Consider the following 27,978-nt stretch of genomic DNA (forward strand, 5'->3'; position numbering starts at 1 on the left):
CAGGGGTCCCTCAGACTGGGCCACAACAAGAGAGAAGTCCTTTAGTGCAGCTGCCCACTCCAGGGCAGGGAGACCCTCTATCAATTGAATTTAACTCCTCTTTGGTGCCAGGCCCCTGACCCGAGCCCAGCCTCTCCGTACTCACCTCTGAACACAGGGAACTCGCCACGGCCCGCGTGCCAGAACAGTTCTGAGAGGGCCTCCTCCTGAAGGAGGCTTTCCTCCACCAGAAAGCAGGCCCTGGTGCCAAGAATTCATGTAAAACTCCCATCAAGGGCAGGTGTCTCAAATGTCACCTCAACTTGTGAAGATTCAAAAATATATGCTACTGTGTTTTGAATAACCTTTTCCACCAGATTTAATATAAATTGACTGGTTAGAGAAGGTTTAGAAATTAAGTATCAAAAATAAGACTACCTATAATTTCACTACCTAGAGCAGGACTAGGGGAATGATAAAAGGATTTATTATTTGTTGTGTTCATACCTACCTCTGGGTAAACACCCACCAGTCAGTTGCCTGAACTTCATCCCTTACGGCAGAACCCAGCTGGCAAAGCCCCCCTCTCTCCAGGGCATACCTTCAAGTATTTCAATTATAACTAACCTTTACTGAGCTCCAGATGAACTCACCAAATTCTCCTCATGGCTCTATGAGACGTCTAATTTATAGATGGAGAAACTGAGGCTCAGAGAGGGCAATTAACTTCCCCAAGGTTGCACAGCCAGTAAGAGGCAGCAGAGCAGAGATTTGAATTCATCCGGTGCCAGAACTGAAGTCTCCTCCAGATTTGACATGCGCCATCCCTTTTCCTTCCCCTCAAAGGAGCTGGATTCCAGACCATTCAGCAGTTCCAGTGTTCATTCATTCATTCTTTCTCACGTTCATTCATTTATTAAGTCACTCAAGTGACTTAATATCAATATTTCTGAGCTCAGATTCCGTGCCACGTGCCCACATCTGCCACACTCTCAGGACTCCAGCCCGAGAACCTGAACTCCATTTATTACAAAAGACTGGGTTTATCACACTGTACTATAAACGGCCACAGCCCCCGCCCAACCCCTAGGCCCAGAGAGGCAGGCTGGGTGGAGGCCCCAACAGCCCTCCTTTGACACCTGCTCCCCCTGCAAGAAGGTCCTGGGTGTGGGGGTCACCTAGAGTGGGCCTCAGAGTGGTCCTGTGTCTATAAAACCAAATGGGTCCAAGGACCCCAGGCATATTATATAATATATATATATTATATATATATATATATAATATATATATATAAAAAAAAATAGGCCATGGCTTCCCTTTCACAGAGTGTAGGTAAGGTGGGACCACCGATGCCCACTGTGGGAGAGAAGGAAGTCATCTGTGGCAGGGACCGTGGTCTGCTCCCAGAGCGAGCACAGGTAGCTGCGTCAGTTCAAGTGGCTGGTCAGCCTGGGCACCTGGAGGCCCGGGCTGCTGGCCAGTCCTGCCCAGACCTGGGAGCTCTAGGCCACCTGGATCTGCAGGTCCTCATCCTCGTCCAGGTCACTGGCTCCGTCCCCCGCCTCCTCGGCGCCAAAGCGAGCACTGCGGATCTTTCCAAAGAGGGGGGCGTTCTGCTGCTGCCTTCGGAGCCTGTGGGGTGGGGTGACAGGCGGGTCGGGGATGAGCCTGATCAGCTGGTGCTGACAGCAGCTAAGCCGCCCCTAGCGCTTCCCTGCTGCCAGGCACCAGACTGGGCCTTTTACAAACATTACCTCACCTCACTTCATCCTCCCAGAAGCCCCTGAAATGAGGGAGGTGCTTCTGTCACCTCCATTTTACAGACAAGGAAACTGAGGCACAAAGCAGTTGAGTAATTTGCCCGAAGTCCCACAGACAGCAGTGAGAGGTGTTGGGCTCTGAGCTGGATGGCTGGCTCTGGAGCAGGCCAGGGGCTCAGAGAGGTGAAGCAGTAGGCTCAAGGTCATGCTGCTGGGATTCAAACCCAAGCCAGGCTCCAAAGCCCACAGGGAGAGAGTTTGGGGGTGTGGGTTCTGAGTCCCCTACATCCTTAATGTCAGTGAGAAAGCGCTCCACCCTAGTTCTTCTCCACATTAAAATTCCTAAAGCCAAAATTTACGAGGCAAACTTCCCTTTAAGAAGAGCTGGTGGAGGAAATGCCCATCCCCCCTTTCCCCTGGCTCCCCCGCACCCCACCCCCAGCGGAGTAGCCGCCCAGGCTGCATCTTACTGGAAGGTATGAATTATTAACACGGCAGGGAGGGGCACAGGCGGGGGCCTCCATTACTGCACTGTGATTTAGTGAGCTGTCCCCGGAACATTAAAGCACAAAAAGTTGGGAAATAAAATGAGGCAGCGGTCCTGGGCAGCCCCGCCCTCCCTGATGGAAGCACCTGAGAGGCTGGGCAGAGCCTGCCTGCCCATTCTGGGAGTTTATGGCTTCCAGAGAATGTGGCCAAGACTGCGGGAGAGCCCTGAGGCTAGGCGGCCTTTGGAGGGGTGTGTGCTGGGTGGGGCCAGGGGGTGGTGGGCGGCAGGGCAGAGCTGGCCAGACACTGAGCCTGACTTGGACTCATGCCTGGGCCCCTGAACAACACTTTACAGGCAGCATCCCAGGCAGCTGGGGAAACTGAGCCTTGGCTGGCCAGGTCACACAGCTGACAGGTCTGGCTCCATAGCTTGTACTCTAAGCCACAGAAACTCAGCACACATAGTACATGCTCTGTAAATGAGGGCTCAGGCGGCAGATGTGTGTGAGGGGGTGATCTGGCCTGACCACCCACTAGCTGCGTAGCTGTGGAAGGACTTACCCTCTCGTGCCTTAGTTTCCTCGTCTGCCAGCCCCCTAGGAAAAAAAATCTCTCCCTTTCCTTCTCTCATAGGAGCATGATTCTTATAGCACAATATCTGACCCAAATACAAAAGCTCCACTGCTATTTAGCATTTATTATGTGCCAGGTACTTTTATAAGCATAGATCAGCTCATTTAATTCCCACAACCAAGAGGTAATAAAAACTGTTATCAGCCCCATTTTACAGATGAGCAAACTCTGACCAAGAGAGGTCAAGTAAGTGGCCCCAAATGACATGGCTACTAAGTGCAGAGCCAGAATTCCCGACCACCCAGGCAGCCTGCTGCAGAGCCTGGGCTCTGTCTATTCCATGAAATAAGAGGATGTAGGTAAGGGCCTGCCCCAGGCACGGCACAGGAAGAGTCAGTCTCAGGTGGGGGCTTCTGAAATGCGGAGGGGCTTGGACTAGATATTATCTGTCATCTCATGTCTCTGAGGGGAGTTGGGGGAGAGAGCCATTCACAGGGTGTTGTGACGGAGAGGGAGGCAGGGGAGGGATGCAGAGTGTGCTGGGTGGGTCCCCCAGACCTTCTGGTCCTCCCTCACTGAGGCTGATGGGTCCTGTCTAGAGATGAGGGGGTCGGGGCTACCCTCAAGGCCGGGGCTCCTCTGTGGTTCCCTGCCCTCCAGTCCTTCAGGATCACCCCAGCCTGCTCGTTCTTCTTATCAAAGACTCCCCAGACCCACTGGCCCTCCCTGCTGCCCCACGTTGGGCCTGACCTCTCTGGCCGCCCCTCCTATCCTCTGGACACACGACACAATTCCGAGGCTCCCAGCTGGTCTTACTTCCTGCACTCCCTTCCCTGGTTTCCTGGCCCTGGCCCTTCCTGCCTGGAGGAGACAGGATTCTGGCCCCAGGACATCCAGATCTCTTCCTTCTCTGTCTTCCCCACTAGCCCCACTCAGGGGTCCAACCCTGACCCCTGACCCTTGGCTTCCCTTGGCTGGAAGCGCCTCTGCCCTGTTTCTGTGCCCCAGCCAGGAGTCCTCCCCCCGAGGGGCTGCACGCTGGGCCCACCTGGACTGCACGTGCTCCAGCTGCACTTGCAGGTTCTCGCTTTGCTCTGTCTGCTCGTCCAGTGACCGCTGCAGCTTACGCGCCTGGTTGTGGGCCTCGTCCAACTGCGGGTGAGCAGGGCCAAGAGCATGGGAGTCACCTTGGGCTGCGCCAGCCTGCCCTGCCATCTGCTAAGGACCAGCCACTCCTGCTGTCCCACTGTGGGAATGACCTTCCCCAAGAGCAATTCCTGTCGCTCCTTTGAGGCCCACCTCCTCCAGGGAAACATCCCTTTCGCTTCTCTTCTTTGCTGTTGCCCCTCCCTTCCAAATCTACCCATCCTCTAACGCCCCAAGCTACTGATCCACCCATCAACCCACCTACCCTATGAATCTGTCCATCTGATCCTTCATCCATGGAAATATCCATCTGCTCATGGAGATACCCACCTACCCACTCACCATTCGTTAATCTCTTCAGACACCCATTCACCCTACCCTTGTGTCCTTCCATCCTTCTCTCCTTCTTTCCCTCTCCATTCATTCTTCCACCCACTGACCCAGTCAGCTCTCTGTCCATCTTTCCACTATCCACTCAGTCATCCATCTTACCACATATCCATCCATCATCCATCCATCCACCCATCTATCTACCTATCCATCCATCCATCCAACCAATCACCCATCAGACATCTGTTGTTACACCTCATCCATCTATCCTCTCTCCCTCTCCCATCCATCTGTCCACCTATTCCCTCATCCATCTGTTCATCCATCCATGGAGTTATCCTTCTGTCCTTCTATTTAACCAACTCCATATCCACCCACTCATCCATCCATTAATCTATTCAACCACTTATCCACCTTGTCTGTCCATTTTTCTTCCCATCCTCCTACCCACACACCATCTGTCACCCACCCACCTGCTCTATCCTGGGTCCCTCTTGAGAGTCAGGCTTGTGCCAGGGGACCCAGCATGGACCGACATGGGAGGGCCCTGCAGCCCCACTCCCACCTCCCCCAGCTGAGGTCTGCAGGCTGTGCTTTGGGCCCCAGCAGGCGCTCACCTCGTCCTCAGCCTGGGCCAGCTCCTTCTTGAGCTCCTCCACCCGCAGCCGCAGCTTCTTCACCTCTGCCTCGTGCTGTTCCACCCGCCGGTTGGCGTGTGCCAGCTCCGCCACCTTCTCCTGGAATTGCTTCTTCAGCTTGCTGTGCACATGCTTCAGGTCTGCCAGCTCCTGCAGGGGAGCAGAGATTGGGGAAGGGCTCGTGCGAGGGAGTTCCACGAGGTCAGGCAGTTCTAAGGGTGCCGGTGTCTCTCTTGCCCGGAATCTCTCCACCTGCTGTCTAAAATACCAGTACTAGAGCTGGCTGAGCAGCTGGAGGCTAGAGGTGCCGTCTAGTGAGGTGAGAAGGCATGCGGGGCAATGAGGGAAGAGGTGGGTGGAACTGGTGGCTCCATTCTGGACATGTAACTCTGGGGCACCTGCTGGAGATGACATGGAGGTGTCCAGCAGCCTACTTGAGCTGAGTCATGTTTTCTGGGGAGGGGTGAAGTCGGGACTCTTTGGTGTGTAAATGGCATTAAAGCCCTGGGTCTGGAGATGAGCTAAGCTGGGGAGTGGGTGTTAGAAGAAAAGAGAGCAGAAGCCAGAGTGGTTGGGAAGGGGATGAGCAGCCAGGAGAGGAGGTGCCCACCTCTGAGCTCTGTGATTTCTCTGAGCCTCAGTTTTCACATCCATGAAATGGGGACAGGCACTACCTAAAGGTCTCTTGAATCCATCCTCTTTGTTCCATCTCCACCATCCTGAGCCTGGTCCTGGCCTCCAGCATCTCCCGCTGCCCCAGGAAACGGCGACAGACTCCCCACCGGCTTGCCTTCCTATCCGCCTTCCACACAGCAGGCAGTGAGCGCTGAGAACCACACCCTGCTTGCACCTACCTCTTACTCTTCAAAGGTGGCCCTGAGCTCCTGCCTCACCTACCACGTCTTTCTTGCCCGCTGCCCTCCAGCCACACCGGCCACCCTGCTCCTCCAAAGCTCCACGTCCCTGTCACCATGGGACGTTCATTCACAGTATTTCCGAATTCTCTCCCAGAATCAGTTCACTACCAGTCAACACCTGCTTTTGCTTGAGGCCTGGGCTCAAATGTCACTGCCTCAGGGAAGTCTCCCCATGACCCGGGCCTAAGCCAGGTCCCCTGGTATTTCCTCTTCCCTCTTCCTGCCCAGCCACGGAGCTGTGTGACCAGCGTGAGTGTGTGAGGGAGGGAAAAACACCTGCATCCCCCTGAGCCACCAGCTCCACGAGGGGAGGCCACGTCCCTCCTGTCCGTTCACTGCTGTGTCCCCAGCACCTAGAACAAGGCTTACACACGGTGCTCAGTAAACATTTGTTGGGTTAATAAAAGGGCTGTTGGGAGGATTAAGTGATATCATGGACAAAAAGCACCGGCACAGGGCCTGGCCCACAGTGGTGCCCCATAGATGCAGCTACTATGATATCACTTAGCCTGGCCCACAGTGGGCGCCCAGCAGGAGCCGCGGCTGGGGCGATTACGACCTCTGTCCGTAGTTGTTACTTCAACGGTCCCTGGCACCCTGCGGGTTGGAGCTGGACACCCAGGAGGCGCTCTGCCCCAGCCCTGGCCGCGCCACCCACTGCCCCACCTTGTTCTTCTCGAAGAGCGCGGCCTGGCTGGCCCGCAGGTCGCAGTCCAGGGCGCTGGCTGTCTGCCGCCGTCGCCGGGCCAGCGCCTCCTCCAGGTCCCCGACCTGTGCTCGCAGCTTCTTGTTCTCACGCTCTAGGCCCAGCTTCTCTGTCTCCAGCCGCTCACGGCGACCCCACTCGGCTGCGTTCTCCGCCTGCAGCCGCTCCATCTACAACAGGGCAGGACAGGGGGAGAGGTCCACAGGGAGGGGGCACGGAAGGCCAGAGCTGGAGGCTCCCCCTCCCCACCTCCTCCTGCAGCCGTTTTTTTGGCTCCAGGAAGCAGGTCCAGCTGCAGCGGCTATAATTAACCCGGGCCTATTTCACGGTGTGCAGGATGTGAGGGCGCTTCTAGTCTCTGCGTGGGAGAGAGGCCCGGCCCCTGCAGATTGGAGCACCCTCGGGGTGTGGCTGGTTCCCCCTTAGTGTACAGGCCTGGTTCCTGCCCTCTTCGACGTGAATGACTGATGGTGGCAGGGCCCCTGGTCCCCCGAGCCCCAGGCGCTCCCAGTGGCCTCACCTCGCCCCTCAGCTCCGCCATCTTCCTGTCCATGCTGGAGCGTGCACCCAGCTCATCCTCCAGGTCTTCGGACATGCGGCCCAGCTCGTCCTGGTGGGCCTCCTTCAGGATGCTGAGCTGCATGATACAGCACAGCCTAGTTAGGTGAGGACCACCAGTCCTGGGGGGTGGGCACTGGTGCATAAGGGCTCAGCAAGGAGACTGAGGTGGTGCCCTAATGGGCCACCGGGTATCTAGAACAGACCCCGAATTTGACCACTTCTGCCTCTTCTGCCATCTCTCACCTCCTACCTCATTACCATCTAGCCTCCCAGTGTCCACTCTTGCCCCCCACCTCCCCAGTCAACCCGTTTTCCACAACAATAGCCCAGGAGGAGCTTTTAAAAAAGATAAACCCAGGGGAATTCCCTAGTGGTCCAGTAGTTAGGACTCGGTGCTTCCACAGCAGGGGGCTCCGATTCAATCCCCAGTTGGGGAAATAAGATCCTGCAAGCTATGCGGTGTGGCCAAAAAATAAATAAAAATAAAAAAGATAAACCCAATCATATCTCCATTCCCAGGTTCCTTAAGATAAAAACTGATGGATTTCCCTGGTGGCACAGTGGTTAAGAATCGGCCTGCCAATGCAGGGGACGTGGGTTCGAGCCCTGGTCCGGGAAGATCCCACATGCCGCAACTACGGAACCCACGTGCCACAACTACTGAGCCTGCGCTCTAGAGCCCGCCAGCCACAACTACTGAGCCCGCATGCCACTACTACTGAAGCCTGTGCGCCTAGAGACCGTGCTCTGCAACAAGAGAAACCATCGCAATGAGAAGCCCGTGCACCGCAACAAAGAGTAGCCCCCCGCTCACCGCAACTAGAGAAAGCCCGCGTGCAGCAACGAAGACCCAGTGCAGCCTAAATAAATAAATAATAAAATTTAAAAAAAAAAAAGGTAAAAACTGACCCCTCCCTATGGTCCCGTAAAGCCCTGCATGATTGGACCCCTACCTGTCTTCCCTCGACCGCATCTCCCACCTCTCTCCCTTGAGCTCTCTGTGCTCTGGGCACCTCGGCCTCCTCCCTAGTCTTCAAATACACAAGTTCCTGTCCATTGCAGGCTTCACATGTGTGGTTCCCTCTGCCTGGTGCCCCCGTTCCGAAGTATCTTGAAGGGCTGACTTTTCTCATTCTCAGGTCTTGGCCTAAATGCTCCCTCCTCAGGGAGGCTTCTCCTGTCCTCCCTGCCTAGAACGGGTACTTCTCCACCCCACCCCCCGTCTCCCCAAGAATGTGAGCTCGGGAGGACAGACAGCGTGTCTGTCTGCCCGCCTTCGTATCCTTGTATGGCCTGGGCCCAGGGCAGTGAACACTGGCTGAACGCACCCAGTGGATCTGAATCCGGGTCTGCCTGTGGGTGTGGGGTTGGTCACATGAGAATCGCCTGGGGTGCTTTTAAAATAGTGCAGATTCATTGTACAGCAGGGAAAACTGCCAGATGAATTCTCTTTGCAATGGCATGGATGAGCCTTAAATATGGAATGTTGAGGGAAGAAAGCCTGATACAAATGAGAATCTTTATAATTATGTATCTGTAAATCTGCACAGTTGTGTCTTACTCACTTTTCTTCAAAAGATTACACAATTTGAAAAGATTAAAAAGACAGATTCTTGGACCCAACCCCCAAAGATGCTGACTCAGGAGGATGAGGGTGACGTCTGGGAAGCTCTATTTTAGGAGATTCTTTAAAGAGATTCTACTTAAAGACCGGTTTTCCAGGACAGTTTCAGGCTCTGAGGTCTGTGAACCTCCCGCCTTCTGGAAAAGCAGGGATCCAGCCCAGCTTTCTGTGGGTGGCTGCGCCCCCTGGTGGCCGCGCCCCCTGGTGGCCATCAGGGCCTGCACAGGGAGCAGTAAGGGAAGCCCAGCCTGACCTCTGCCTGCCCCGAGACCCCAGAAGGCAGTGGTGGAATCCCCTCTCTGCCAGCTGGAGCCTCAATTTCCTTATTTGTAAGATGGGATATCAGGACCCAGATTTCTTGACTGCTGTGAGGCTCCAGTGAGATTTCGCACCCACTATGTGCCCAGTGAACGTCCAGACTCCTCCCCTTCATCTTGGTCTACAAGGCCTATGGGATTTAGCTCCCCTTGCAATCTCATCTCTCACTTACTATCCTCCAGCCACACTGGCCTCTATTTCCTGAACACACTAGGCTTTTTCTGGCCTCAGGACCTTTGCATTTGCTGTACCTTCTGCCAGGAACTCTGCCCCTATCTCCTCTCAAGGGTGGCTTCTTCAAATCACTTTAGCTCTTGCCTCAAATGTCACCCTCTTAGAGAAGCCTTTCTATGACCCACCACCTCATTTCTCTGATTGTGTTTTGACTGTTTCACAGCTTCTGAATTTATCTACCTGCTTACTGTTGGTGTTCCTCACCATGGCCCCCCCTAAGGTGAGCTCCTGAAGGTAAGGACATTGCCTGCCCCAGTGCTCAGAACACTGCATGGCACATGGCTGGTGCTTGACAGTGAATGAATGAATTCCCTTCTTTCTTCCATTCCCTCTGCTGAAATTCGACAGTGCAGCACTGCTTCCTCCAGGAAGCCCCTGTGGTCTCCAGGACTCACTTGTTTGAGCATCTCCTGCTTGGTCTTGCTCAGCTCCTCATACTTGATCTTCCACTGGCTGAGCTCCCCCTCCAGCTTCTCAATATTCCTGCTCAGTGCCATTTTATCCCTGGGGAGGGGAGAGGGAGGGATAAATGGGGGTGAGTCCACTGGGGCCCTCTGCTGAGTCCTCCTATGTAGTCTGCACCTGTCAATCCCATGTCCAAAGTGCTTGCCTCTGCATTCAAGGCCCTGGCACCCCCCTCTGCGGCAGGCACCCTGGTTTTGCATTTCTTCTGGAGCCCCACCCTCTGCACAGCTACAGGCGCCCAGCTCCCAGTGTAGAGTGACCGGGCCTCCAGGGCACTGGGCCCTGGGCTCATCCACCAAATGAGACCCCCATTTCTTCCTATATGTTTTATGTAGGCTTGGTTTGAACACACAGCTTTGCAGTTGGAAAAGCTGGAAAACACTGTCCAGTGACTCTCTGAAGAACGGGTCCCCTCTTGTCATCATCACTGGGTGGCAGTCCCATGTGTTCTCGTGACCCCCACCCTGCACTCTGTCCTGAACATGAAGGAGGCGCTGTGGGTAACAAGTACGGTATCTGGCTCCAGCACACAGTGCTTTACGACCAACCCCACACCGTGCCGGTCTCCCATTCTGAAAGTCTAGTATTTCTTTACATTTCAGTTTGTACAATAGGTTGATTTTTGTTTGTTTTGCTTAAAAAGAAATGTATTGTCTCACAGTTCTGGAGGCTCGAAGTCTAAGACCAAGGTGTTAGCAGGGTTGGTTTCATGTGAGGGGTGTGAGAGGAAATCTGTTCTATGCCTCTCCCCTGGCTTCTGGTGGTTTGCTGGCAATTTCTGGTGTTCCTTGGCTTACAGAAGCATCTCTCTGATCTCTGCCTCTATCTTCACAAGGGCATTATGTTGATTTTTAAAAGACTTCTGTGTGTAGTTAAGTTAAACTATCTTTGTATTTAATTTCTGGACAGAAAAGAGGGTGTTACAAAATATTCATCATAATCGGGCTTGCGACCCGATCAAGGTAACTGGTGACCTCCACGTCCTAAATCCACTGGTCAGTGCTCAGTCCTCTTCCTACTTGACTAGCTGATCACTCCCTCCTCCGTGACACAGTTTCTCCTGCTTTCTCTGCCCCCCACTGGCTCCCTTCTCCTGTCTCCTTTGCTGCTTCCCTCTTCTTCTAAACTTGGTCAGCTTCAGGGCCCCATCCTCTGGCCACCTCCCTATCCACTCTCACCCCAGCTCACGGCTTTCAGTATCATCTATTTGTCGATGACTCTTGCATTTTTACCTCCAGCCCAGACCCGTCTGACAAACTCCAGATTCATTCATGTCCCCAACTGCCTCCGTGCCATCTCAAACTCAACACGTCCAAAGCCAAATTCCCAGCTGCACGCGCCCCCAATCTCCCTATCCCTTCTTCCCTGCTTTTATTTTTGTCCACGGCACTCTCCCCCCACGAAGGCAGGGATTTCTGGTCTTACTGATGGCTGTATCCTCACTGCCGACAGAGCCTGACCCCGATGCCCAACACGTATTATTTGAATTAATAATAAAAAAAAAACCTCACACTGTGTCCTTAGGCAGAGCACCACTGTTCTAAAGTCCCAAGACTGAAACAGTATCATTCCGCTTCAGTGGATCTCACCTTCTGAGACACGGATTTTCATTCTGTGATTCTGAGGACGCCCTGGCGTGGCCTGGCCCGGCCCCCGGCCCCTGCCTGCCTCCCGGGACTTACTCTCGCTCCTTGAGCAGCACCTTCTGGGACTCATCCAGCCGTAGCCGCAGGGCAGTCAACTTGGAGGCGTCCTCCTCGATGGTGGTAGTGTCCTCCCAGGGCAGTCGGCTACGCTCCTGGCGGCCCGAGCTGCCCCGTGAGGCCCCGGCCCCTACGCTGCGTGCCTCCCAGCAGCCCTCGGGCTCCTCTGGTCTGCTCTTCAGCAGGCCCTCCACCAGCTCCAGCTCCTGTGGGGTCCAAGGCGGAGGCTGGGTCAGTGGTCGCTGAGTCCTCACTCTCTTAGCCTTCATCATGGCCCCTCCTAGGCCCAGGGTCTGGCATCAGCTTGGTGGGTAACCTTGGGCAAGTCACACAGTCCTTCTGGACCCCAGTTTCCTCTTCTGCTGCCTGCTTCTCCACCCCTGGAGAGGGAGGGACACACCCTCTCCCTGCACTGCCTGGAAGTACATACAGAGTCAGCCACTAAGGTTCCCTGAATCCTGGAAGAGTCCCCAGAATAGGTGGTAAGCTCCCTGTCAGTGGAAGTATGCAAACATTTGGTGGGACACTGGTGTGAATGTATGTAGAAGAAGGGATTCCTACAACAAATAAGGACTAGATTCCCTCAAAAGGAATTCCCACTTGAAGATCCCGTTTTTCAGGTGCAAACACCTGAAACATGATAAGTGAAGTGGTAAAAGATGCACAGGAAGGTGGGTGGCCTCTGCGAGCAGAACCAGCTCCCAGATAGGAAGCCGTGAGGGATTATTAACTTCACTCTGAGGCCTCTTCCTCCCTGCCAGGCTCCCCTTCCCCTCTGCCCCTGTCTGCCCCCTGGCCTGCCTCTGACTACAGACCCAAGACACCCATGGCCTCTGTTACAGCCTTGCTTTTCCCACAGCCTTTCCAGATGAGTCTGGGCCAGCCCCTTCCCTGACTGGCCCTTGGTTTCCCTATCCAGACTGGGACAGTGGCCCTGAGGCCTCCCTGAGGAGTGAGATTCTGCTCCTCTTGTATCTCAGACTGTCTGGGTGGGGGCCTCTGATGCCACCGGGTCCAAAGCTCCAATTCACAAATGAGGAAACAGGGAGGGAAGAAGGGACTTGCTGTGGGTCACAGAGGACAGGGCTGGGCTGGAGAGCAAACTCAGACTGCAACTCCAGAGCTCCCGCAGCTGGTCCCTGCCACCCCGTCGACGGTGACTCATAACCAGAAGAAGGAGAGAACAGGAATAGTGCCGTGAGGCTGGCTGGTATACAGGGGCTCTCATTCCCGGTCCCGTAGAAAAGCAATGAACCCCAACTGCAAACACCCTGCAGGCCTGGGGAAGAGGGGCTTCAGCCACCTGGAGGCAGCGGTGCCCACTCTAGCCCACAGGCAGGAGAGGAGAGGGGGCAGCCAAGAATCTTAGCTAGAGGAGCTGGCCTGCCTGGGGACCGAGCTGGGAGCAACCTGAGGCTGGACTCTGTCCCTAGATGGCCTTCTGGTGACAGGCCTGCTGGTTCAGGGGAGGCTGCCCTCCACACACACCATTAATATTCTAGATATACTGATTATTATCACCATGGGCTCTGGAGTTCACCTGGGGGCAACTCCCAGTGACTCTAGTCACCAGCTGGGAGCCATTGGTACTTAAAGCCTCAGCGCTCTCATTTGTAAAGGAAATACTTCCTGGGGTTGCTCTGAGAATTAAGCAGACAATGCACGTGCAGAGCCTAGCGCCCTGTGGAGGTGCCCATCGAACCATGGATGCCATTTCCCAAACTCACCAGGCACTCTCAGCCTCTAGGTTTTTGCACAGAATTTCCACCACCTGGAATGCATTCCTGCACTTTTCACAGCCAATTCCTCTGCATCCTCCTAGTCTCAGCTTAAATGGACTGCTTCCAGGAAAGCTTCTGTGCAGCCCCTCCTCAAGGCCTGGATCTGGGACCTCCTCTGTGCTCCCACTGCCTTGATAACCCCCCACCCCTCAGCTTTGATTGACATCTCTTATAAATGTTTCCCCCTTCCCCTAAATTCAAATTGAACGAATGAATGGATTCAGCTCTGCTACTAATGGATGTCTTCCAGGTAAGTGCTTAGAACCTGCTCCTGCTCAAAGAGGATGATTTCTTGGCTCTGTGGACTACTCAGGTGTGGGAGTGGAGGAACCACCAGAACCAGGGACTCTCTGCCCTGCGGGCGGTCTCTGGAAGGGAGGTAACCTGGGGCCCTGCAGTGCAGAGCCCGACCCCCTGAAGGAGTGAAACCTCCCTGCGGGCCCCGCCCTTACCACCCCTTTCTGAGCCAGGCGGCCACCTCTTCTGCCCGAGTCAATCAGCCCCTCCCACTTCTAAACTCCAGCGCGAAGGCCCCGCCCAGCAGCCCCGCCCCCCCCGCCGCGCACCTGGCTGCCCTGGGGTCTCTCCGACCCGACGTCGCGCACCGGCTCCTGCTCCCTCTCTGGCTCGGTCTCGGGACCGTCAGGCGTCCTGTCCATGACCCCCCGGGCGCCCCGCAGCCGCGCCAGCTCGCGGCCCCGCGCCTCGCACTCGCCCTGCGCCTCCTGGCGCTCGCGCCGCGCGCCCGCCAGCTCCTTGGTGAGCGCGTCGAGACGCTGGCGCAGCTGGCGCACCTCCTCGCGCGCGCGGTTGCGCTCGGCGCGCACCTTGCTCCACTTCTCGCGCCAGTTGGCCGTGCAGTCCGACCACCAGCGCATGGTCTTCTCCATCTGCGCCGCCCGCGCGCGCGCCTCCTCCAACTCCCGCAGCCGCAGCTCCTCACGGCTCTCCCAGTCCCCGTCGGCCAGCAGCGCGGGCGCCGGCGGCAGCGGCAGAGCGGGAGGCGGCCCGGGCGAGGGCGTGCCGCTCGGCGGCGTGGGCGGCAGCGAGTCGGCCGGCCCCATGCGCTCGGGCGATGGGCTGCCCAAGATGGTCAGGAGGCTGCCTTTGGACAGCTGCGGGGACTCGGCCAGCCGGGGGCTCGGCCCGTGGCTCATGGTGTGGCCGCGGGGGCGGGCAGGCTCGCGGGCCCTGGGCTGGAACTCTCAGACTCAGAGGCGGCGCGGGGCGCGCGCGGCGGACGCGATACCACTGTGCATGGTGGCCACAGCTACCCGCTGCTCTCCCGCCCACGGGGCGGGGGACGCCTCCTCCAACCTGTGGGAGAACACAACCATTATTAGGAGGTGGCTACCATCCGACCATATCCTTAAGCTCAGCCATGGGAAGGGAGTAACCGGCAGAGGGCACAGCACGGGCAAAGGTGGGAGGAGTGAAAATGGTCACCTCCAGAAGCCCCAGTGAGGCTGGAATGGTGAGCAAGGGCCTGCAACCGCTTCCTCACTGGCCTCCAGACTCCCCCCTTGAGTCCCTTCACCCTGCAGCAGCCGCAGCTGATCTGAAAACCTTGATCTGTTGTCCCTGACCTTCAGGTCCCATCTCACACAGTGAATGGCTTATACTATTCTCTCTCCACCCAGAATGCTGCATGCTTCCATGCTGGCCCTGCCGCCAGGAGTCCCCTCCCAGCCTCTTCCTGCACTGGGCTAACGCTTCTCATCCTTAAAACTTATCTGAGATATCACCTTCTTCAAGAAGTTTTCCCGGACCCCCTCAGGCCAGGTGGTCAGCCCCAGCCCATGTCTCCACTAGCCAATCTCACTGTACCACTTATCTGTGTCCCTGTGTGCTCCCCATCTTGACCCTAGGCTGTGAGTTTGCTGAGGGCAGGGGCTGGCTCCTGGTCTTTGTCCCAGCACATGATGACAATGACAGTGACATTTATGGAGGCCCAGGCACCATGGCTATGTGAACTATTCTCTCAACAGACTTGGGGGAAATTATAGACGTTTACTGAAGAGGAAAGGGAGGCTCAGCAAAGTTAAGCCCTGGAGTTAATCCAGAAGTCCAAACGCAAACACTGGGGCAGGTTTGGTGAATACCTGCACGCACTGGTGGTGTGACAGAAATAAGCCGGTGTCTAGATGGTGGCGGTGTGGTGTTGTGAGGTGCCCCCCATGCCTGCCGCTGAGCTCTGCTGTTCATGGCCACGTCCCCTTTAAAATAAGTGAGACACGTGCCCCTCTCTATCCCCAACCTGCCACACTCTCCCTCCATGTGGCTTTGTGCTGAAAGCCAGGAGCAGCCCCTCGGGGCATCTCGTACTTCCTTCCCCATTCAGCTGGGCCTGTCCCACAGATCCTCACCCAGGCCCCTAAGGCCCTGCCCTGATTGCCATCTCTTCCTTTTTTCAGGGACCCATCAGGGCACTGCTGGCGGGGCTCTCAGCAACCCGGAACAGTGTCCCAACACTGTCTGGCCAACGCTCTGTCCCCTCTTCACCCTCCTCCGGCCTCTAAGCCCCTCACTCTTGACAGGTGATCTAATGTCAGACTTTGCAGTGACAAGAGAAGCTGTCAGGCTGGCACTCCCTCCCTGTCCTGCCCCAAGCCCCACGGCCCCCTCCTCTCTGCCCCTAAGAGGACAGAGGGGCTCTCCCTCCTTGGGTCAAAGGTCCCCCCACATCCAGCTTCTCCCACCCCTGCCAATGATCCCTCTCCAGGGGGCCTCCCCACCTGTTGAAGTCTCTCCTGGCACTTTCACCTCACTTCTCTGTCTCCTCCCTTTCAAGGCCCATCCAGAGGGGTCCACACTTGCTGTCTCCACCCTGTCCACCTCCCTCTCTCTCTCTCATCAGGCCTTGCCAGGCTGGCTTCCAGCTCCCCTACCCTACCCACTGGGCACGTCCTAGCCCTCACAGGTGTGCCCTCTCTAGCTCTGGGCACCTTCCATCCCTCCTTTCTCGCATCACTCTCTCCCAGGATGTTCTCTGGGTTTTCCTCCTCTTCTCCAGCTGTTCCCCATCAGCTTCCCTGGAGTGCTGGTGTCATCCAGTCCTCGCCCCCTTCTCCTCTCTGGCTGCCCCTGCCTGAGCCATCTCGCCATTTCCTCAATAACCCTGAATCTCTCTCTCCACCCCGGGCTGCCCTCCAGAACCGTCCAAACCACCAGCATGTCCCTCAGATAACTCAGACTCAGCCTGGTCGGATGGGATTCACCATCTCCACTCTCCCCACTACTGGATCCTCCTTCTGGATGTCCCCTCTGGGAGAAGATCATTTCCTTACTCCTTCACGCTGTGGGGAACATCCTGGAATCTGCTTTCTCCCCACCTCCAAGTCATGTCAGTCTGTCTGCCACACATCACGTGGATCTATCCACCTCTTCCTCCTCAGCCACTAACCTGTCAAGGCCACCACCATCATCTCCCACCTGGGAGACTGCAGCCACCGCCCTCCCTGACCCATCCGCCTGCTCCCTTTTGCCTTCTTCAAATCCATTCTCAAGAGCAGCAGCCAGAGTGAGTTTTGTTTTGTTTTTTTTTTAAAATAAATTTATTTATTTATTTTTGGCTGTGTTGGGTCTTCGTTTCTGTGCGAAGGCTTTCTCTAGTTGCAGCGAGAGGGGGCCGCTCTTCATGGCGGTGCGTGGGCCTCTCACTGTCGCGGCCTCTCGTTGCGGAGCACAGGCTCCAGAAGCGCAGGCTCAGTAGCTGTGGCTCACGGGCCTAGTTGCTCCGCGGCATGTGGGATCTTCCCAGACCAGGGCTCGAACCCGTGTCCCCTGCATTGGCAGGCAGATTCTCAACCACTGCGCCACCAGGGAAGCCCCCAGAGTGAGTTTTTAAAAACACAAACCTGGGACTTCTCTGGTGGCACACTGGTTAAGAATCCGCTGCCAATGCAGGGACACGGGTTCGAGCCCTGGTCCGGGAAGATCCCACATGCCGCGGAGCAACTAAGCCCGTGCGCCACGACTACTGAGCCCACGTGCCGCAACTACTGAAGCCTGCGCGCCTAGAGCCCGTTCTCCGCAACAAGAGAAGCCACTGCAATGAGAAGCCCGTGCAGCAACGAAGACCCAACACAGCCAAAAATAAATAAATAAATTTATATAAAAAAAATAAAAACACAAACCTGATCATGCCAGTGGCCACAACCGTTGTCATTACCAATAGCTGTGACCTCTCTCAAGAGTCAGTTCCAAGCTCACTCCCTGTAGGGCTCCAACACCAAAAATTCTTCAGTCTCCAAAGGAGCTACAGCCTACCCATCGCCCTGCCTGTTCACTGTCCCCACTGCCCACCCTGTCCCTTCTCTCCTTGCTACGTGCCATGGTCGCAACCTTGTCCTCACAAATGCCCTGAGTGCCCCAGCTGTCTCACCTGTTCTTGTCTCTCCAGGCAACGCCAACCCTGGTCGCCTCCACCGCTCTGCCTGCTCCTGCCGTCACCCGTATAACCAGGCATCACAGGTTTTACACCACTGGGTGGACCAGTGTCAGTTTCAATTCATGACCATCAGTGTCATAGTTCCTCAGCGTTGCTCAGTGTTCCTACTACATTTCTCTAGTGCATTTGCTGTTTGTTTACTGTCTGCCTTCACCAGGCACCAGCTCTAGGCCCAGCTCTGTCACCAACCTCATGTAAACCACTGCCCCATACTGGGCCTCAGTTTCTCCGCCTGTAGAACTGGGGTGAGGGAGGCCAGCGCTTCTAGATCAAGGAGTCTTTCAGATTCACCTGGACACTTGCTTAAAATGCAGTTCCTGGGCCTCACCCACCAGAGAATCATGTTCACTAGGTGTGGGGCTGGGAATTTGCATTTTAATCATCCAAGTTTGGGACATATGAGTAACTGGTGATGCCTTGTCACCACCCATAGTTCCAGACACACAAACATGCATGTATCAACCCCAGTAACACCTGCACAGACAAAGTTATGCACACAGACACAGCCATACAGACCTAGGTTCCAGGTCCCTGTACACCCCTGACTCCCCAAGGGATCCCTGGAAGGCTGAGTGCCCACTGTGACTCAGTCTCTCCAACTGTGCAATGAGGTGGCTGGCCGAGATTGCATGTGCATTCACAGACATGTGCACACCCAGACACACATCTGCAGACACACAAGCAATCCCATACATGTAAATATAGATACAGAGACACGGGCAGACACACACACACTCAGAAATGGCCCCATATGCACACACAACTATATGCACAGAGAGACGCTCACTTGTAGATACAGAGTTACAGACACACCTGAAGACACATGCATGCCCGCAAAGATGGATACACAGAGACATGCAAAGATACAGATTCATCCCTAAGACAAACATATACACACGAACACATACACCGACACTCCCACTCCTCCTCGCCCCATTTTCCTGGCCCAGCTCCACATGGAGAAGCTCTTGGAAAAGAAAAACAATGTGAGAGCCTACGGGGGAGGGGAAGGGGGCAGGAAATCCGAGTGCCAGCCCGGCAGGCAGCCCCGGCAGCCCCACCAGAGCTGTACTGGGAACAGGGGAGGGGGGGTGGTAAGGAGGGGGTGCTCAGGGCCGGGCCCCTGTCTGCCGGGCCCGTCCTGCAGCCCCTAAACTGAGAAGGTGGCGGGGGGGGCGGGCCACTGCCACATCCTCTCTGAACACTCTGGGAGCTGCCAGGCCTGGCATGGGGCTTGGCAGGGAGGGGTGGCCCACTCCTTCCAGGAATCCCAAGCCTGTCGTGCAGGGGCAGGGCAGGCGCCACCCCGGCCCCTAATGGCTTCCAGGCGCCCACACTAAAGGCAGGGGTGGGCTCCAGACTCAGCTCCTGTTCCCCTCCCCAGGAGGCTGGCCCGGCCTCTCCTGGGGGCTGGTGGCGGGGAGCAGTGGGGACAGAGGGGCTCTGAACAGCCCTCCCGCCTTCCCTCCTGCAGGCCCAGGGTCCCGTGAAAGGTGTGTGTGCGCGCACATGTAAAGGCATGGGGGTGGGAGCCCAAGGTCGGTTTTCTGGAGAAGCCTACCCCCCAGCACACCAGGAGCCCTGCACACACACTCAAGGGCAGCTAGACTCTGCCCAGCAACGCCTCCCCTCACCCCTACCCCCACCCCACTCACATAACACAGCCTTGGGGACACGGACGGACATAACACACACACACACACCCCAAGCCCTGGTAAAGTACACACTCACCGAGAGTCGATGCCACACAGAGGTTCAGCTTGCAGTTGTAGAGACAGGCTCCAGCTGCCCTACCCTGCCTGCCCTTCCCCACCAGGCTCAGCGCCTTCTTCCCCAGGGGTGTGCAGATATGTGTGGGGTGGCCTCCTGATTCCTGCAGGGTGTCACCACCTCCCAAGGATTAGGTGGAGGAGGGACCAGCCTCCACAGGCCCAGAGAGCCTTTCCCACCCACCCTCCCCTCTCTTGCCTCCCACCAGCCAGACGGGTCTATTCCTGCTTGAATCCTCAGGGTTTCTGCTCAGGCTGTTCCCCCACTTGGGATGCCCCCCTCAGCCTCTGAAACCCCACCCACGCTTCAAGCTCAGTTCCACCACTTCCAGGAAACGCCTTGGCCTCCCCAGACCCACTCTCTGCCGGGGAGCAGAGCCCCATAACCTTCCGCAGCCAGACCTGGCCAGCTGCCCTCTCTCTTCTTGCAGTCCAGGCTTCCCCCAACCCAGGTAGGACACTTGTGCCACCCAGAGCCACTAGGACAGGCCCTGCGTACAAGATTTGCTCCAAGTTGGCTGGTGCGGTGGAGAGCAGAAGGCCGAACCATGACTTCACATCCCCTGAGCTGGGCAGCAGGGCCACGTGGGACTCAGAGCCCCTGAACCCCAGCCCTGCAGCCATCCTCACTGCTCCAGGCAGCGGCTGGCCACTCATAGGACAGAAACCATAATGCTTTGATCCGATGTTTGCCTCAGGCTAGGCCCTCCTCAGCCCTGTCTGCACAAAGTGACCAGTGGTTCCTGCTGCTCATGGACCTGTCTGGAATGTTTGTTTCTCCTTTCTTTCTCCAGCAGCAAACCCCTACGCATCCTTTAAGACCTACTTTGGGATACCTCTCCTCTGGGTAGCCTTCCCTGACCTTGTACACAGACTATGTTAGCGCTCCCAAAGCACTGGCACCTCCCTGTTCTTCAGCAATTGCCACACTGTGAAGTCCACAAGGGCATCCTGGTCTCGCTGGCTGTCGGCACAGGGCCCAGATGCTGCATAAATGCTTCCCAGGTTGATGGATGGAAAATGAACAGTTAAGGGTTGCCTATAACCTGGGAGGGTTGAGCCATCCTAAGGATCAGGTGTCACTTTGTGGCCAGGCTCTGAGACAGGTAGGTGTCAGAGTCTGTCTGAGGCCAAGGTCACAGGGAGAGGTCATCTCATGGCCAGGTCAAGGATCAGGCATCTTACCTGAGGAAGCCTGACTCACAGGGGGACAACTTTGTGTTTCGTCCTTAGCATGGTTAGATGACTCATATCTAGTGAGAAGGGTAAGCAATGCTGAGGCGTAGATGGGGCCCAGTTTAGGGGATTGGGGCCGGCGTGCCTGGTGGCCCTACTCTTGCCTCCAGCTCAGAAACCCTCTATGTTCTCCCAGAACCTTTCAGGTGGGGCTCTAGGGCCGGCCTGTGGCCACAGGCCTGGCTGTGGGCAGGGAGCAGAGCCCAGCAGGAAACCACAAAGGACGGCCTGATTGGATAAGTGCAGGGTCCAAAGCTGGTCAGCCCACAAACTGTGGGCGCCTGTCCCTCTGACCTGCTGCCCACGTTCCAGTCACTGGACCTCCAGGAGAGGACTGAGAAGGAGGGAGGAAGGTAAGCTGAGCCTGCAGGATGAACTGGAGCCCGAGGGGGTAGCCACCCCTGGCCTGTTCCCAGGTACTCCCATCTCATATCGAGGAGCCACAGATATCCTAAATCACCGATCAGAACTCCCTTCTTTATAAATGGGCCAACTGAGAGCCAGAGGTACAGCTACTGGTCCACATCCACATAGAGGACCAGCAGCAAAGTAGGGCTGGGGGTGGGGCGCTAGAATGCTGGGACAGGATGCCTCCCCTCTTGGGTCGTGATCACCTGAGGGGCAAGATGCCCCTGGGACCACCTACACAATGGGGTCCTCAGTCATCAGGCCAAGTGGCCAAGCATAGCTGGGAGAGGATGGGAGCCTTTCATGGGGGCGGACGCCTGCCCCGGGCCTCTGAGCAACTCCTTGAACTATTCACTCTTGTACAGCAGACTTCCCACGAGTCTCATCTCTGCCTCTGTTATGCTGTGTAGATCTATCTGCAAGTCCGTGCCCTCTCTGAGGCTGTTTCCTTACTTGTAGGATGGGGAGAGGCACTAACAAGATACCTAAAAGCTTTGTCCAACAAGTGGGAAAAATCTGCGCCAATACGAACTAATCCAAGCTCCACAACAGTCCTACATAACCGACACTTAAGACAGAAAAACTGAAGCCCCGGATGGGGAACGGGCTTGCGGGACACCAGTCGTTCGTACGATCAGAACGGTGGGGCAACCGAGGCCCACTCCCTTCTCCTCGCACTGAGCCGTCGTTCCACCTGCCCCAACTCCTTCCAGAAATTCCCCTTCTGCCCTCCCACGACCACGAGCCGCCTTAGACCTCACTTCCTTGCCCCCTCCCCAGACTCCCAGCTCACAGTAGCGGCGGGCTGAGGGATGAGGGTCTCCCGGCCCCTCGAGACGCGGTCCCGCCCACCCCACCACGCGGTCCCTCATTGGCAGCTGCCGCAGGCCTGGGGCAGTGGCGCCGCGCTCCGATTGGCCCGCGCCGCCCGTCCATCCCGCACTCGCCATGGTGACCACGTTGGGTCCCCCGGGAGAGTTCCAAATTCCGCCCTCGCCCGCTGGCGCCCCCCCTCCCGTCCGGCCCCGGCCCACTGCATTCCGAGGGCGGCCCTGCCTTACACCCAACTCCCGCAGCCCCTTCACTCCTGAGGCCCGGGCCCCAGAAGGTGGGGGAACCCGGGGAGGGGGGTAGGAAGTTCTGCTCCGAGTCTGGGGGTTGCTGCGGATGCGAGAACCCCAGCTGCTCTCCTCTCCTCCAACACGCCCCCAACTTAACCCCTTCCCTCCCGCGGAAGGTTCGCGGCCTGGAGGGAGTTCCTGGGACGCCGTGGCTTTCGGTCTCCTGCATGGGCGGCCCCGCTCACCTCGGCCGGGGACCCGCGGGCTCCGGACGTCCGACCCGCCGCGGATGGGCGGAGCGGGTACGGGGCTTGCTGCGGCCGCTGCCGGGAGGGCCGAGGGAGGGCCGCGGAGTCTCCTCCTCCCTCCGGGGGGGAGGGGAGGGAGAGGAGTCGGCGGGGCGGGGGCGGTGGGGCCCCGGCGGGTTGCGGACTGGCTCTGACCCTGGTCCTCCTAGTTGGTGGGGTGGGGGACCCAAACCTAACTTTGGGGCGAGGGGCGCGGGCCGAGCCGGCGGGATCAGCACAGAGCGTGCCCGACCCTGACCTAGGCCCCATCCCAGCATGGGGGCCGAGAGTTGGAGGGGAAGGAAGGCATGGTCTGGGGGCGCCCGCGGGGCTCGGCTTTCCCGCCTCAGGTTTCTCCTTGCGCCAGTGACATACTAGGCGCCCAGCAGCAGAAGTGGGCACCGGCTGTCCCGGGCTCAGCACGTGGAGCGTGTTTACCAAGTGTTCACTTTTGTTACCTGCATTCTTCCCAGTGCCAGCTCTGCCACCGAGTGGACGTGGAGCAGCAAGTCCCTGCCCCTCATCGGGCCTCAGTTTTCCCTTTGTACAACAGAAGGGTTGGCCAAAGTAACCTCGCGCGTGTTGAGAAGTGTGATGGGGCACTTGGCCCGCCGGGCGGAGGTTTTCTCGGATGTGCCAGGGTAGGGCCGCAGCTGACGGGTCGGTCCCGGGCAATTACCTTCTGGGGCCCTTGCGTGCGCCCTGCCACTTTGGGGCTTCCTCCCTTGGGAGTGGGTGTCTTCGGTTTTGGCGAGAGGGGGAGGCGGGTGCCTGGCGGCCCTGTTCTTACCACATCCTGTCTGCTGGAAGGCCGCTGAGGTGAATCCGTCTAAAAAGAGGACCAGAAGTTCAGAGAGGTAGTGGAGGGAACCTTGCTGTATTGGGACTTTACATGGGAAAAGAAACTAAAAATGAAGAAGATAAATTAGTTTGAACCGATAATTAACAATAGAGGCGTATCTCTTTTTATTGCCCTTCACAAGATGTTTTGTTTTGTTTTAACAAATTGAAGGTTTGTGGCAACCCTGTCTAGAGCGAGTCTATTGGCACCAATAGCATGTGCTTACTTCGTGTCTCTGTGTCGCCGTTTGATAACCCTCAAAATATTTCAGACCTTCCGCCAGCAAAAAGGTTATGACTCGCTGAAAGCTCAGATGATGGTTAGCATTTTTTAGCAATAAAGATTTTTAAGTTAAAAAGTTTTTTTTTGGCATAATGCTGTTGAACACTTACTAGACTACAGTGTAGTGTAAACATAACTTTTACATGCACTGGGAAACCAAAAAATTCGTGTGACTCGATTTATTGCAATATTTGATTTACTGTGGTGTCTTGGAACCGAACCTGAAATATCTCCAAGGTATGCCTGTATTTAGATTATGGTTGCAATCATGCATGCATTAGAATGAACAAAGTATTGGTTCTTTGCAGCAAGAGGATCATTGTTTGCAGAAGTATTTGGGGTTTCACTCCCAAGGCTCACTATGAATCCTTTGATAGTCAAACAGTTCTCTCTGGAAGTTCTTGGTCATTTCTCTTACAGAAGTTCTCTTCCTCTGTGGTCAGCTGCTGTTCCATTTCCACAGCATCGCTTCCATCAACTTCATGAAATCTCACGCTTTTTGCAAGATTTGCAGTTTCACTCATAACCATTTGCTTTGTATTTGCGTGGTTAAATGTTAATAGCATCTGACAATCAGCTAGGGACTGATTTTGGTGGGGATATGTGGTGGTTGAGAGGGAACTAGCCTGTAAATGTTGCAGTGGCTGGCCTTTGCTTACTGTGTGTACTTTGGGCCTGAGAGATTCAGATATTGAGTACTCAGAGGACTGGAAGGTCCCCATTTTAAACTTGGGGAAATGCTCGTTGAGGCTCTTGGCTCAGGCTTACCCAAAGTTTCACAGCCAGTAAGGACAACCATGATCAAGAGTCTAGAGTTCTTTACCAGAGTTTCTGGAGGTGGGGATACAGATAGTGAAGGCGGAGGAGGCTGAGTTGATGATGAACCTAAGCTCCAATTATAACATCATTACGGTAGGGCTCTCTCTCAAGAAAAGAAACAAAAATACTGTCCTAGGGTGTCTCTTGCAGGGGGTGAGGTGGGGAGAACTGCCCGCTCATAGACCCAAGCTGTGTGTTGACCATAGGCTTGGGAGTTCACATGAATTAACTCAGTTTTATAGCCATCCTATGAGCTGGGTGTGGTTACCACCATCTCATCGTGAGAAATGTGATCCTCAGATCAGAAGCCGAGTGACAGACTCAGGTCACACGGCTGGGAGGTCTCAGAGCCCAGATCTGACTTTCAATTTTACCATTCTCATTCCTTTTGCTAAAACCACACCTCCTGGCAGTCTTCTGGATGCGGCGCTAATCTGGTGTCAGCCTCCCAGTGGCTCCCGAGGGGTTTCTTTCCCCAATTTAGCACAGGAGGGTTTTGATTGAGGCTTGTGTTAGTATTTCCCACACCTCAGCAGTTCTCTGGCCTGTGTCTCTGCTGCCACTTTTTGCCATCAACATATAGCACGTGTGCTATTATTTACTTAGTGTTTTTCTTTAAATCATTTCACTTTTTTTAGGACGGATGTGTATTTTAGGCTAAATAGGAAGTCTCTTATCAGGTGCTGTAACTAGAAGAAAGTCATAAAAATAAACGTCATGTAAATAAACAACATGATCAATCTAGCTAGAAACTTTCTCTCTGTTAAAAAGGGATACAATTTGTACACCCATGTTCATAGGAGCATTATTCATAATACCCAGAAGGTAGAAGCAACGCAAGTGTCTGTTGGTGGATGAATGGATCAACAAAATGTGGTCTATACATTCAAAGGAATATTATTCAGCCTTAAGAAGAAAGGAAATTCTGACATATGCTACAGCATGGATTGACCATAAAGACATCATGTTAAGTGAAACAAGCCAGTCACAGAAGGACAAATATTGTATGATTCCATTTATACGAGGTTCCTAGAGTTCCTAGAGCCAAACAGAGACAGAAAGTAGAGTGGTGGTTACTAGGGTCTGTAGGGAGCGGGGAATGGGGAGTTAGTGTTTAATGGATGCAGAGTTCCAGTTTCTGGAGATGGAAAAGCTCTGAAGATGAAAGGTGGCCGTGGTTGCAATATGAATGTACTTAATGCCACTGAACCGTATACTTAAAAATGGCTAAAATGGTAAATTTCCTGTATATTTTGCCACAATAAAAGATCACTAAAAATCAGGTGTCTTGTTTTCTATGTCCGATAGAAGGTTGAATAATGAAAATCAAAAGGACAGAAGGCAGTGGTAGAAAGAGGTTAGAGACAATTTAGTTCTAAATGGACGCTTCTCCTGGTTGCCACCGGGATTGAGAAAGACTGAAAAGTAAATGACTTTTTCATGGTGTGACTCAGTAGTTTATCTAATGGCCTGTCCGGGTTGCCACTTACTGCCCTCTCACAGATCACCAGGGAGAGCAGCTCCCGTGTGGAGAGACACTTCACTAGGGCTGGGGTGTGGCTCTCCCAGGCTGGGGAGTGGGAAGTGGCTTGCCTTCCTTCCTGCCAGGGGGACTGAACAAGGACCTGACACACCCCTAAAGTGGAAGCATCTGGAATGTTTTATAGGGGAATTGGAGTCAGGGAAGGCTTCCCAGAGTAGGCAGGGGCCCTAAGGGATGGAGAGGAGCTAGCATGCCACCCAGGTGTGTGTGTGTCAGAGCAGGGAGATGGGGATGAAGATGGCAAGCACATCCCGAACTGGGTGGAAGTAGAAGTTGGATGGGGCTAGACCATGAAGACAATGGGAGCCACTGCTGGCTTTTGAGCTGGGGAGTGTCTTGGCAGTGAGTTCCAGGATCTGGAGGGCAGGGCTATGTAACTGGCATCCCCAATTGAGGCGGCGCATAGTAAGGCTAGCACAGATCCAGGATGGAAAATAGAGGGGCTTTTGGGGTGAGCAGGGCTTCCTCCTGGGCCCTGAGAGCAGCTGCTGGTGTTGTAACCCTAGAGGTGGCCAGGAGACATTGGAAAGGGAAGAAGGGGCTAGAGGTCAAGGGCTTCATCATGGCCATGGAAAACCAAAGTGTGGAAGAGGGCAAGAGTTTGTCCAAGTCACCCAGCAGGAGTGTGGCCGAGGGGTCAGGACACAGGCACACGGGTGTCCCTGCAAAGTCTTTGCACTGCAGCTGGGGTGGGCCTGCGCCTCCCCGAAATCTCCCTGCCCTGCAAGGAGCAGCTCCCCTCCTTCCCCACACAGAGGCCACCTGAGCTACCTGTGGGCTGTGCTTGAGCAGATACAGCAAGGCCTCCAGTGTTGGGGCAGAGAAGAGGGAAACCATGTTGGGACCTGCTTCTTTCTCCCTGTTGCTTCACCCCCATCGCAGCCCTGGGGGTAGAAAAGCACATTCCTGAGTCAGAATTTTCCCAGGGAGTCTGGCTGGGGCCCTGGCAAGAGAGAGCCCCCTGTCTCCCCACCAACACACACAGACACTTCCCCCTGTTGCTTAGGGTTCTGCGGAGGAGGTGACTGATGTAGGACAGGCTGGTCCAGACCCCAAGGAGAAGCTCAAGGAGAAGCTGGTCAGCCTTCCAGCCTCACAGTTCTGGCCATGTTTTCTGAGCTCTGCTCCCAATGAGGCCTTTCTTCAAAGGGCTCTGCACTGGGTAACTCTGGGCCAGGCCCTTGTCCTCCCCAGGCCTCAGGCACCCCATCTGTGAAACCTGAGGGCTTCACGGAGCACTTCCGGTGACTCTGCAGCATTACCCTTGATAAGCCCCACACCACCCCATGAAGTGGTACTGTCATTGTCTCCATTTTACAGAGGGGAAACTGAGGTTCAGAGAATTTCCGTCACGTGCCCAAAGTTACCCAGCCAGGACATGGTGGGCCTGGGATTTGAACCCAGGCAGCGTGACCCAGCCCTTGCCTGAGGTCCTTGCCATCATCCATCTCATTGATCGTCAGGTCAGGCAGGGATCATTCTCCCTTTCCTACACAAGGGGAAACTGAGGCCAAGAAAGGCGACGTCTCTTGCCCAAGGGCACAGAGCTGAGTGGGTCTTGGACCCCGCTGGGTGCCACATGGGCCAGCCCTCCTCCCTCTCCCCGCTGACGCCCAGCATCTCTGCAAATGTGCGGCTGCCCGCAGGAAGTGCTGCAGGCCCTGAGGGGTGAGCTGGGCGTGGCTATCAGCTCAGAAGGAACAAATAGGCTTCTTCCAGTGAAAGAAGAAGAGAAGTGGGAACGTGCGGTGCAGCTGTTGGGTGAAGAGAGCAGAGAGAAGTGCAGGGGCAGGGGGGTCGCCCGCCCGCAGCACAGAGGTCCCCAACTTCCCCTTCCTCGTGCAGAAGGCGGCGGCGCGACGGCGGTGAGACAACAACAGCTGCACAGGTCAGCCCCTCGGTCTGGGTCTCTCCATGCCCCACTCCCCCCAGATTCTGTCCTGACCCTTGGGTTCCCTAGCAGGCACTGGGCACGCCCCTGCCTGGATGGTTGCTGGACTGGTGACATCCGTGGAGCCGCAAGGTGGGGACTCACCTTCATTCCCTTCACCAGTTCCT

The 27,978-nt window shown here is 55.7% G+C and overlaps 1 protein-coding gene across 3 annotated transcripts; it reads right to left on the reverse strand.

The window, feature by feature from the left end:
• Positions 1 to 987: 987 nt before the first annotated feature.
• Positions 988 to 22,478, reverse strand: CCDC102A (coiled-coil domain containing 102A). Of its 3 annotated transcripts, none has more exons than XM_055079130.1 (10): positions 22,394 to 22,478; positions 19,406 to 19,547; positions 14,052 to 14,541; positions 11,423 to 11,649; positions 9,671 to 9,779; positions 7,059 to 7,175; positions 6,499 to 6,708; positions 4,895 to 5,065; positions 3,850 to 3,953; positions 988 to 1,611 (listed from the first exon to the last, which is right to left on the reverse strand). In XM_055079130.1, the coding sequence occupies exons 3-10, from the start codon at positions 14,379 to 14,381 to the stop codon at positions 1,482 to 1,484; spliced, it is 1,398 nt and encodes a 465-aa protein (XP_054935105.1). In that variant the 5' UTR covers positions 14,382 to 14,541; positions 19,406 to 19,547; positions 22,394 to 22,478; the 3' UTR covers positions 988 to 1,481. The 3 variants fall into 3 exon arrangements, with proteins under 3 accessions (XP_054935105.1, XP_028334015.1, XP_023980567.1); XM_028478214.2 differs by having other exon boundaries at positions 13,791 to 14,541; XM_024124799.3 differs by lacking the exon at positions 19,406 to 19,547 and having other exon boundaries at positions 13,791 to 14,541; positions 22,394 to 22,469.
• Between the last annotated feature and the right edge of the window lie 5,500 nt (positions 22,479 to 27,978).

The sequence above is a fragment of the Physeter macrocephalus genome, chromosome 17, assembly GCF_002837175.3.
Source record: "Physeter macrocephalus isolate SW-GA chromosome 17, ASM283717v5, whole genome shotgun sequence".
Classification (NCBI taxonomy): domain Eukaryota; kingdom Metazoa; phylum Chordata; class Mammalia; order Artiodactyla; family Physeteridae; genus Physeter; species Physeter macrocephalus.

Bases quoted from the DNA above. Each gene is read 5' to 3' on its own strand.
- CCDC102A (XM_028478214.2), bottom strand. From the start codon at position 14,381: ATGAGCCACGGGCCGAGCCCCCGGCTGGCCGAGTCCCCGCAGCTGTCC. The intron at 7,176-9,670 runs GTGAGTCCTGGA...TGTATCATGCAG, and splicing joins AGCAGGAGATGCTCAAACAA to CTCAGCATCCTGAAGGAGGC. The intron at 5,066-6,498 runs GTGGGGCAGTGG...GCTCCCCTGCAG, and splicing joins CGCTCTTCGAGAAGAACAAG to GAGCTGGCAGACCTGAAGCA.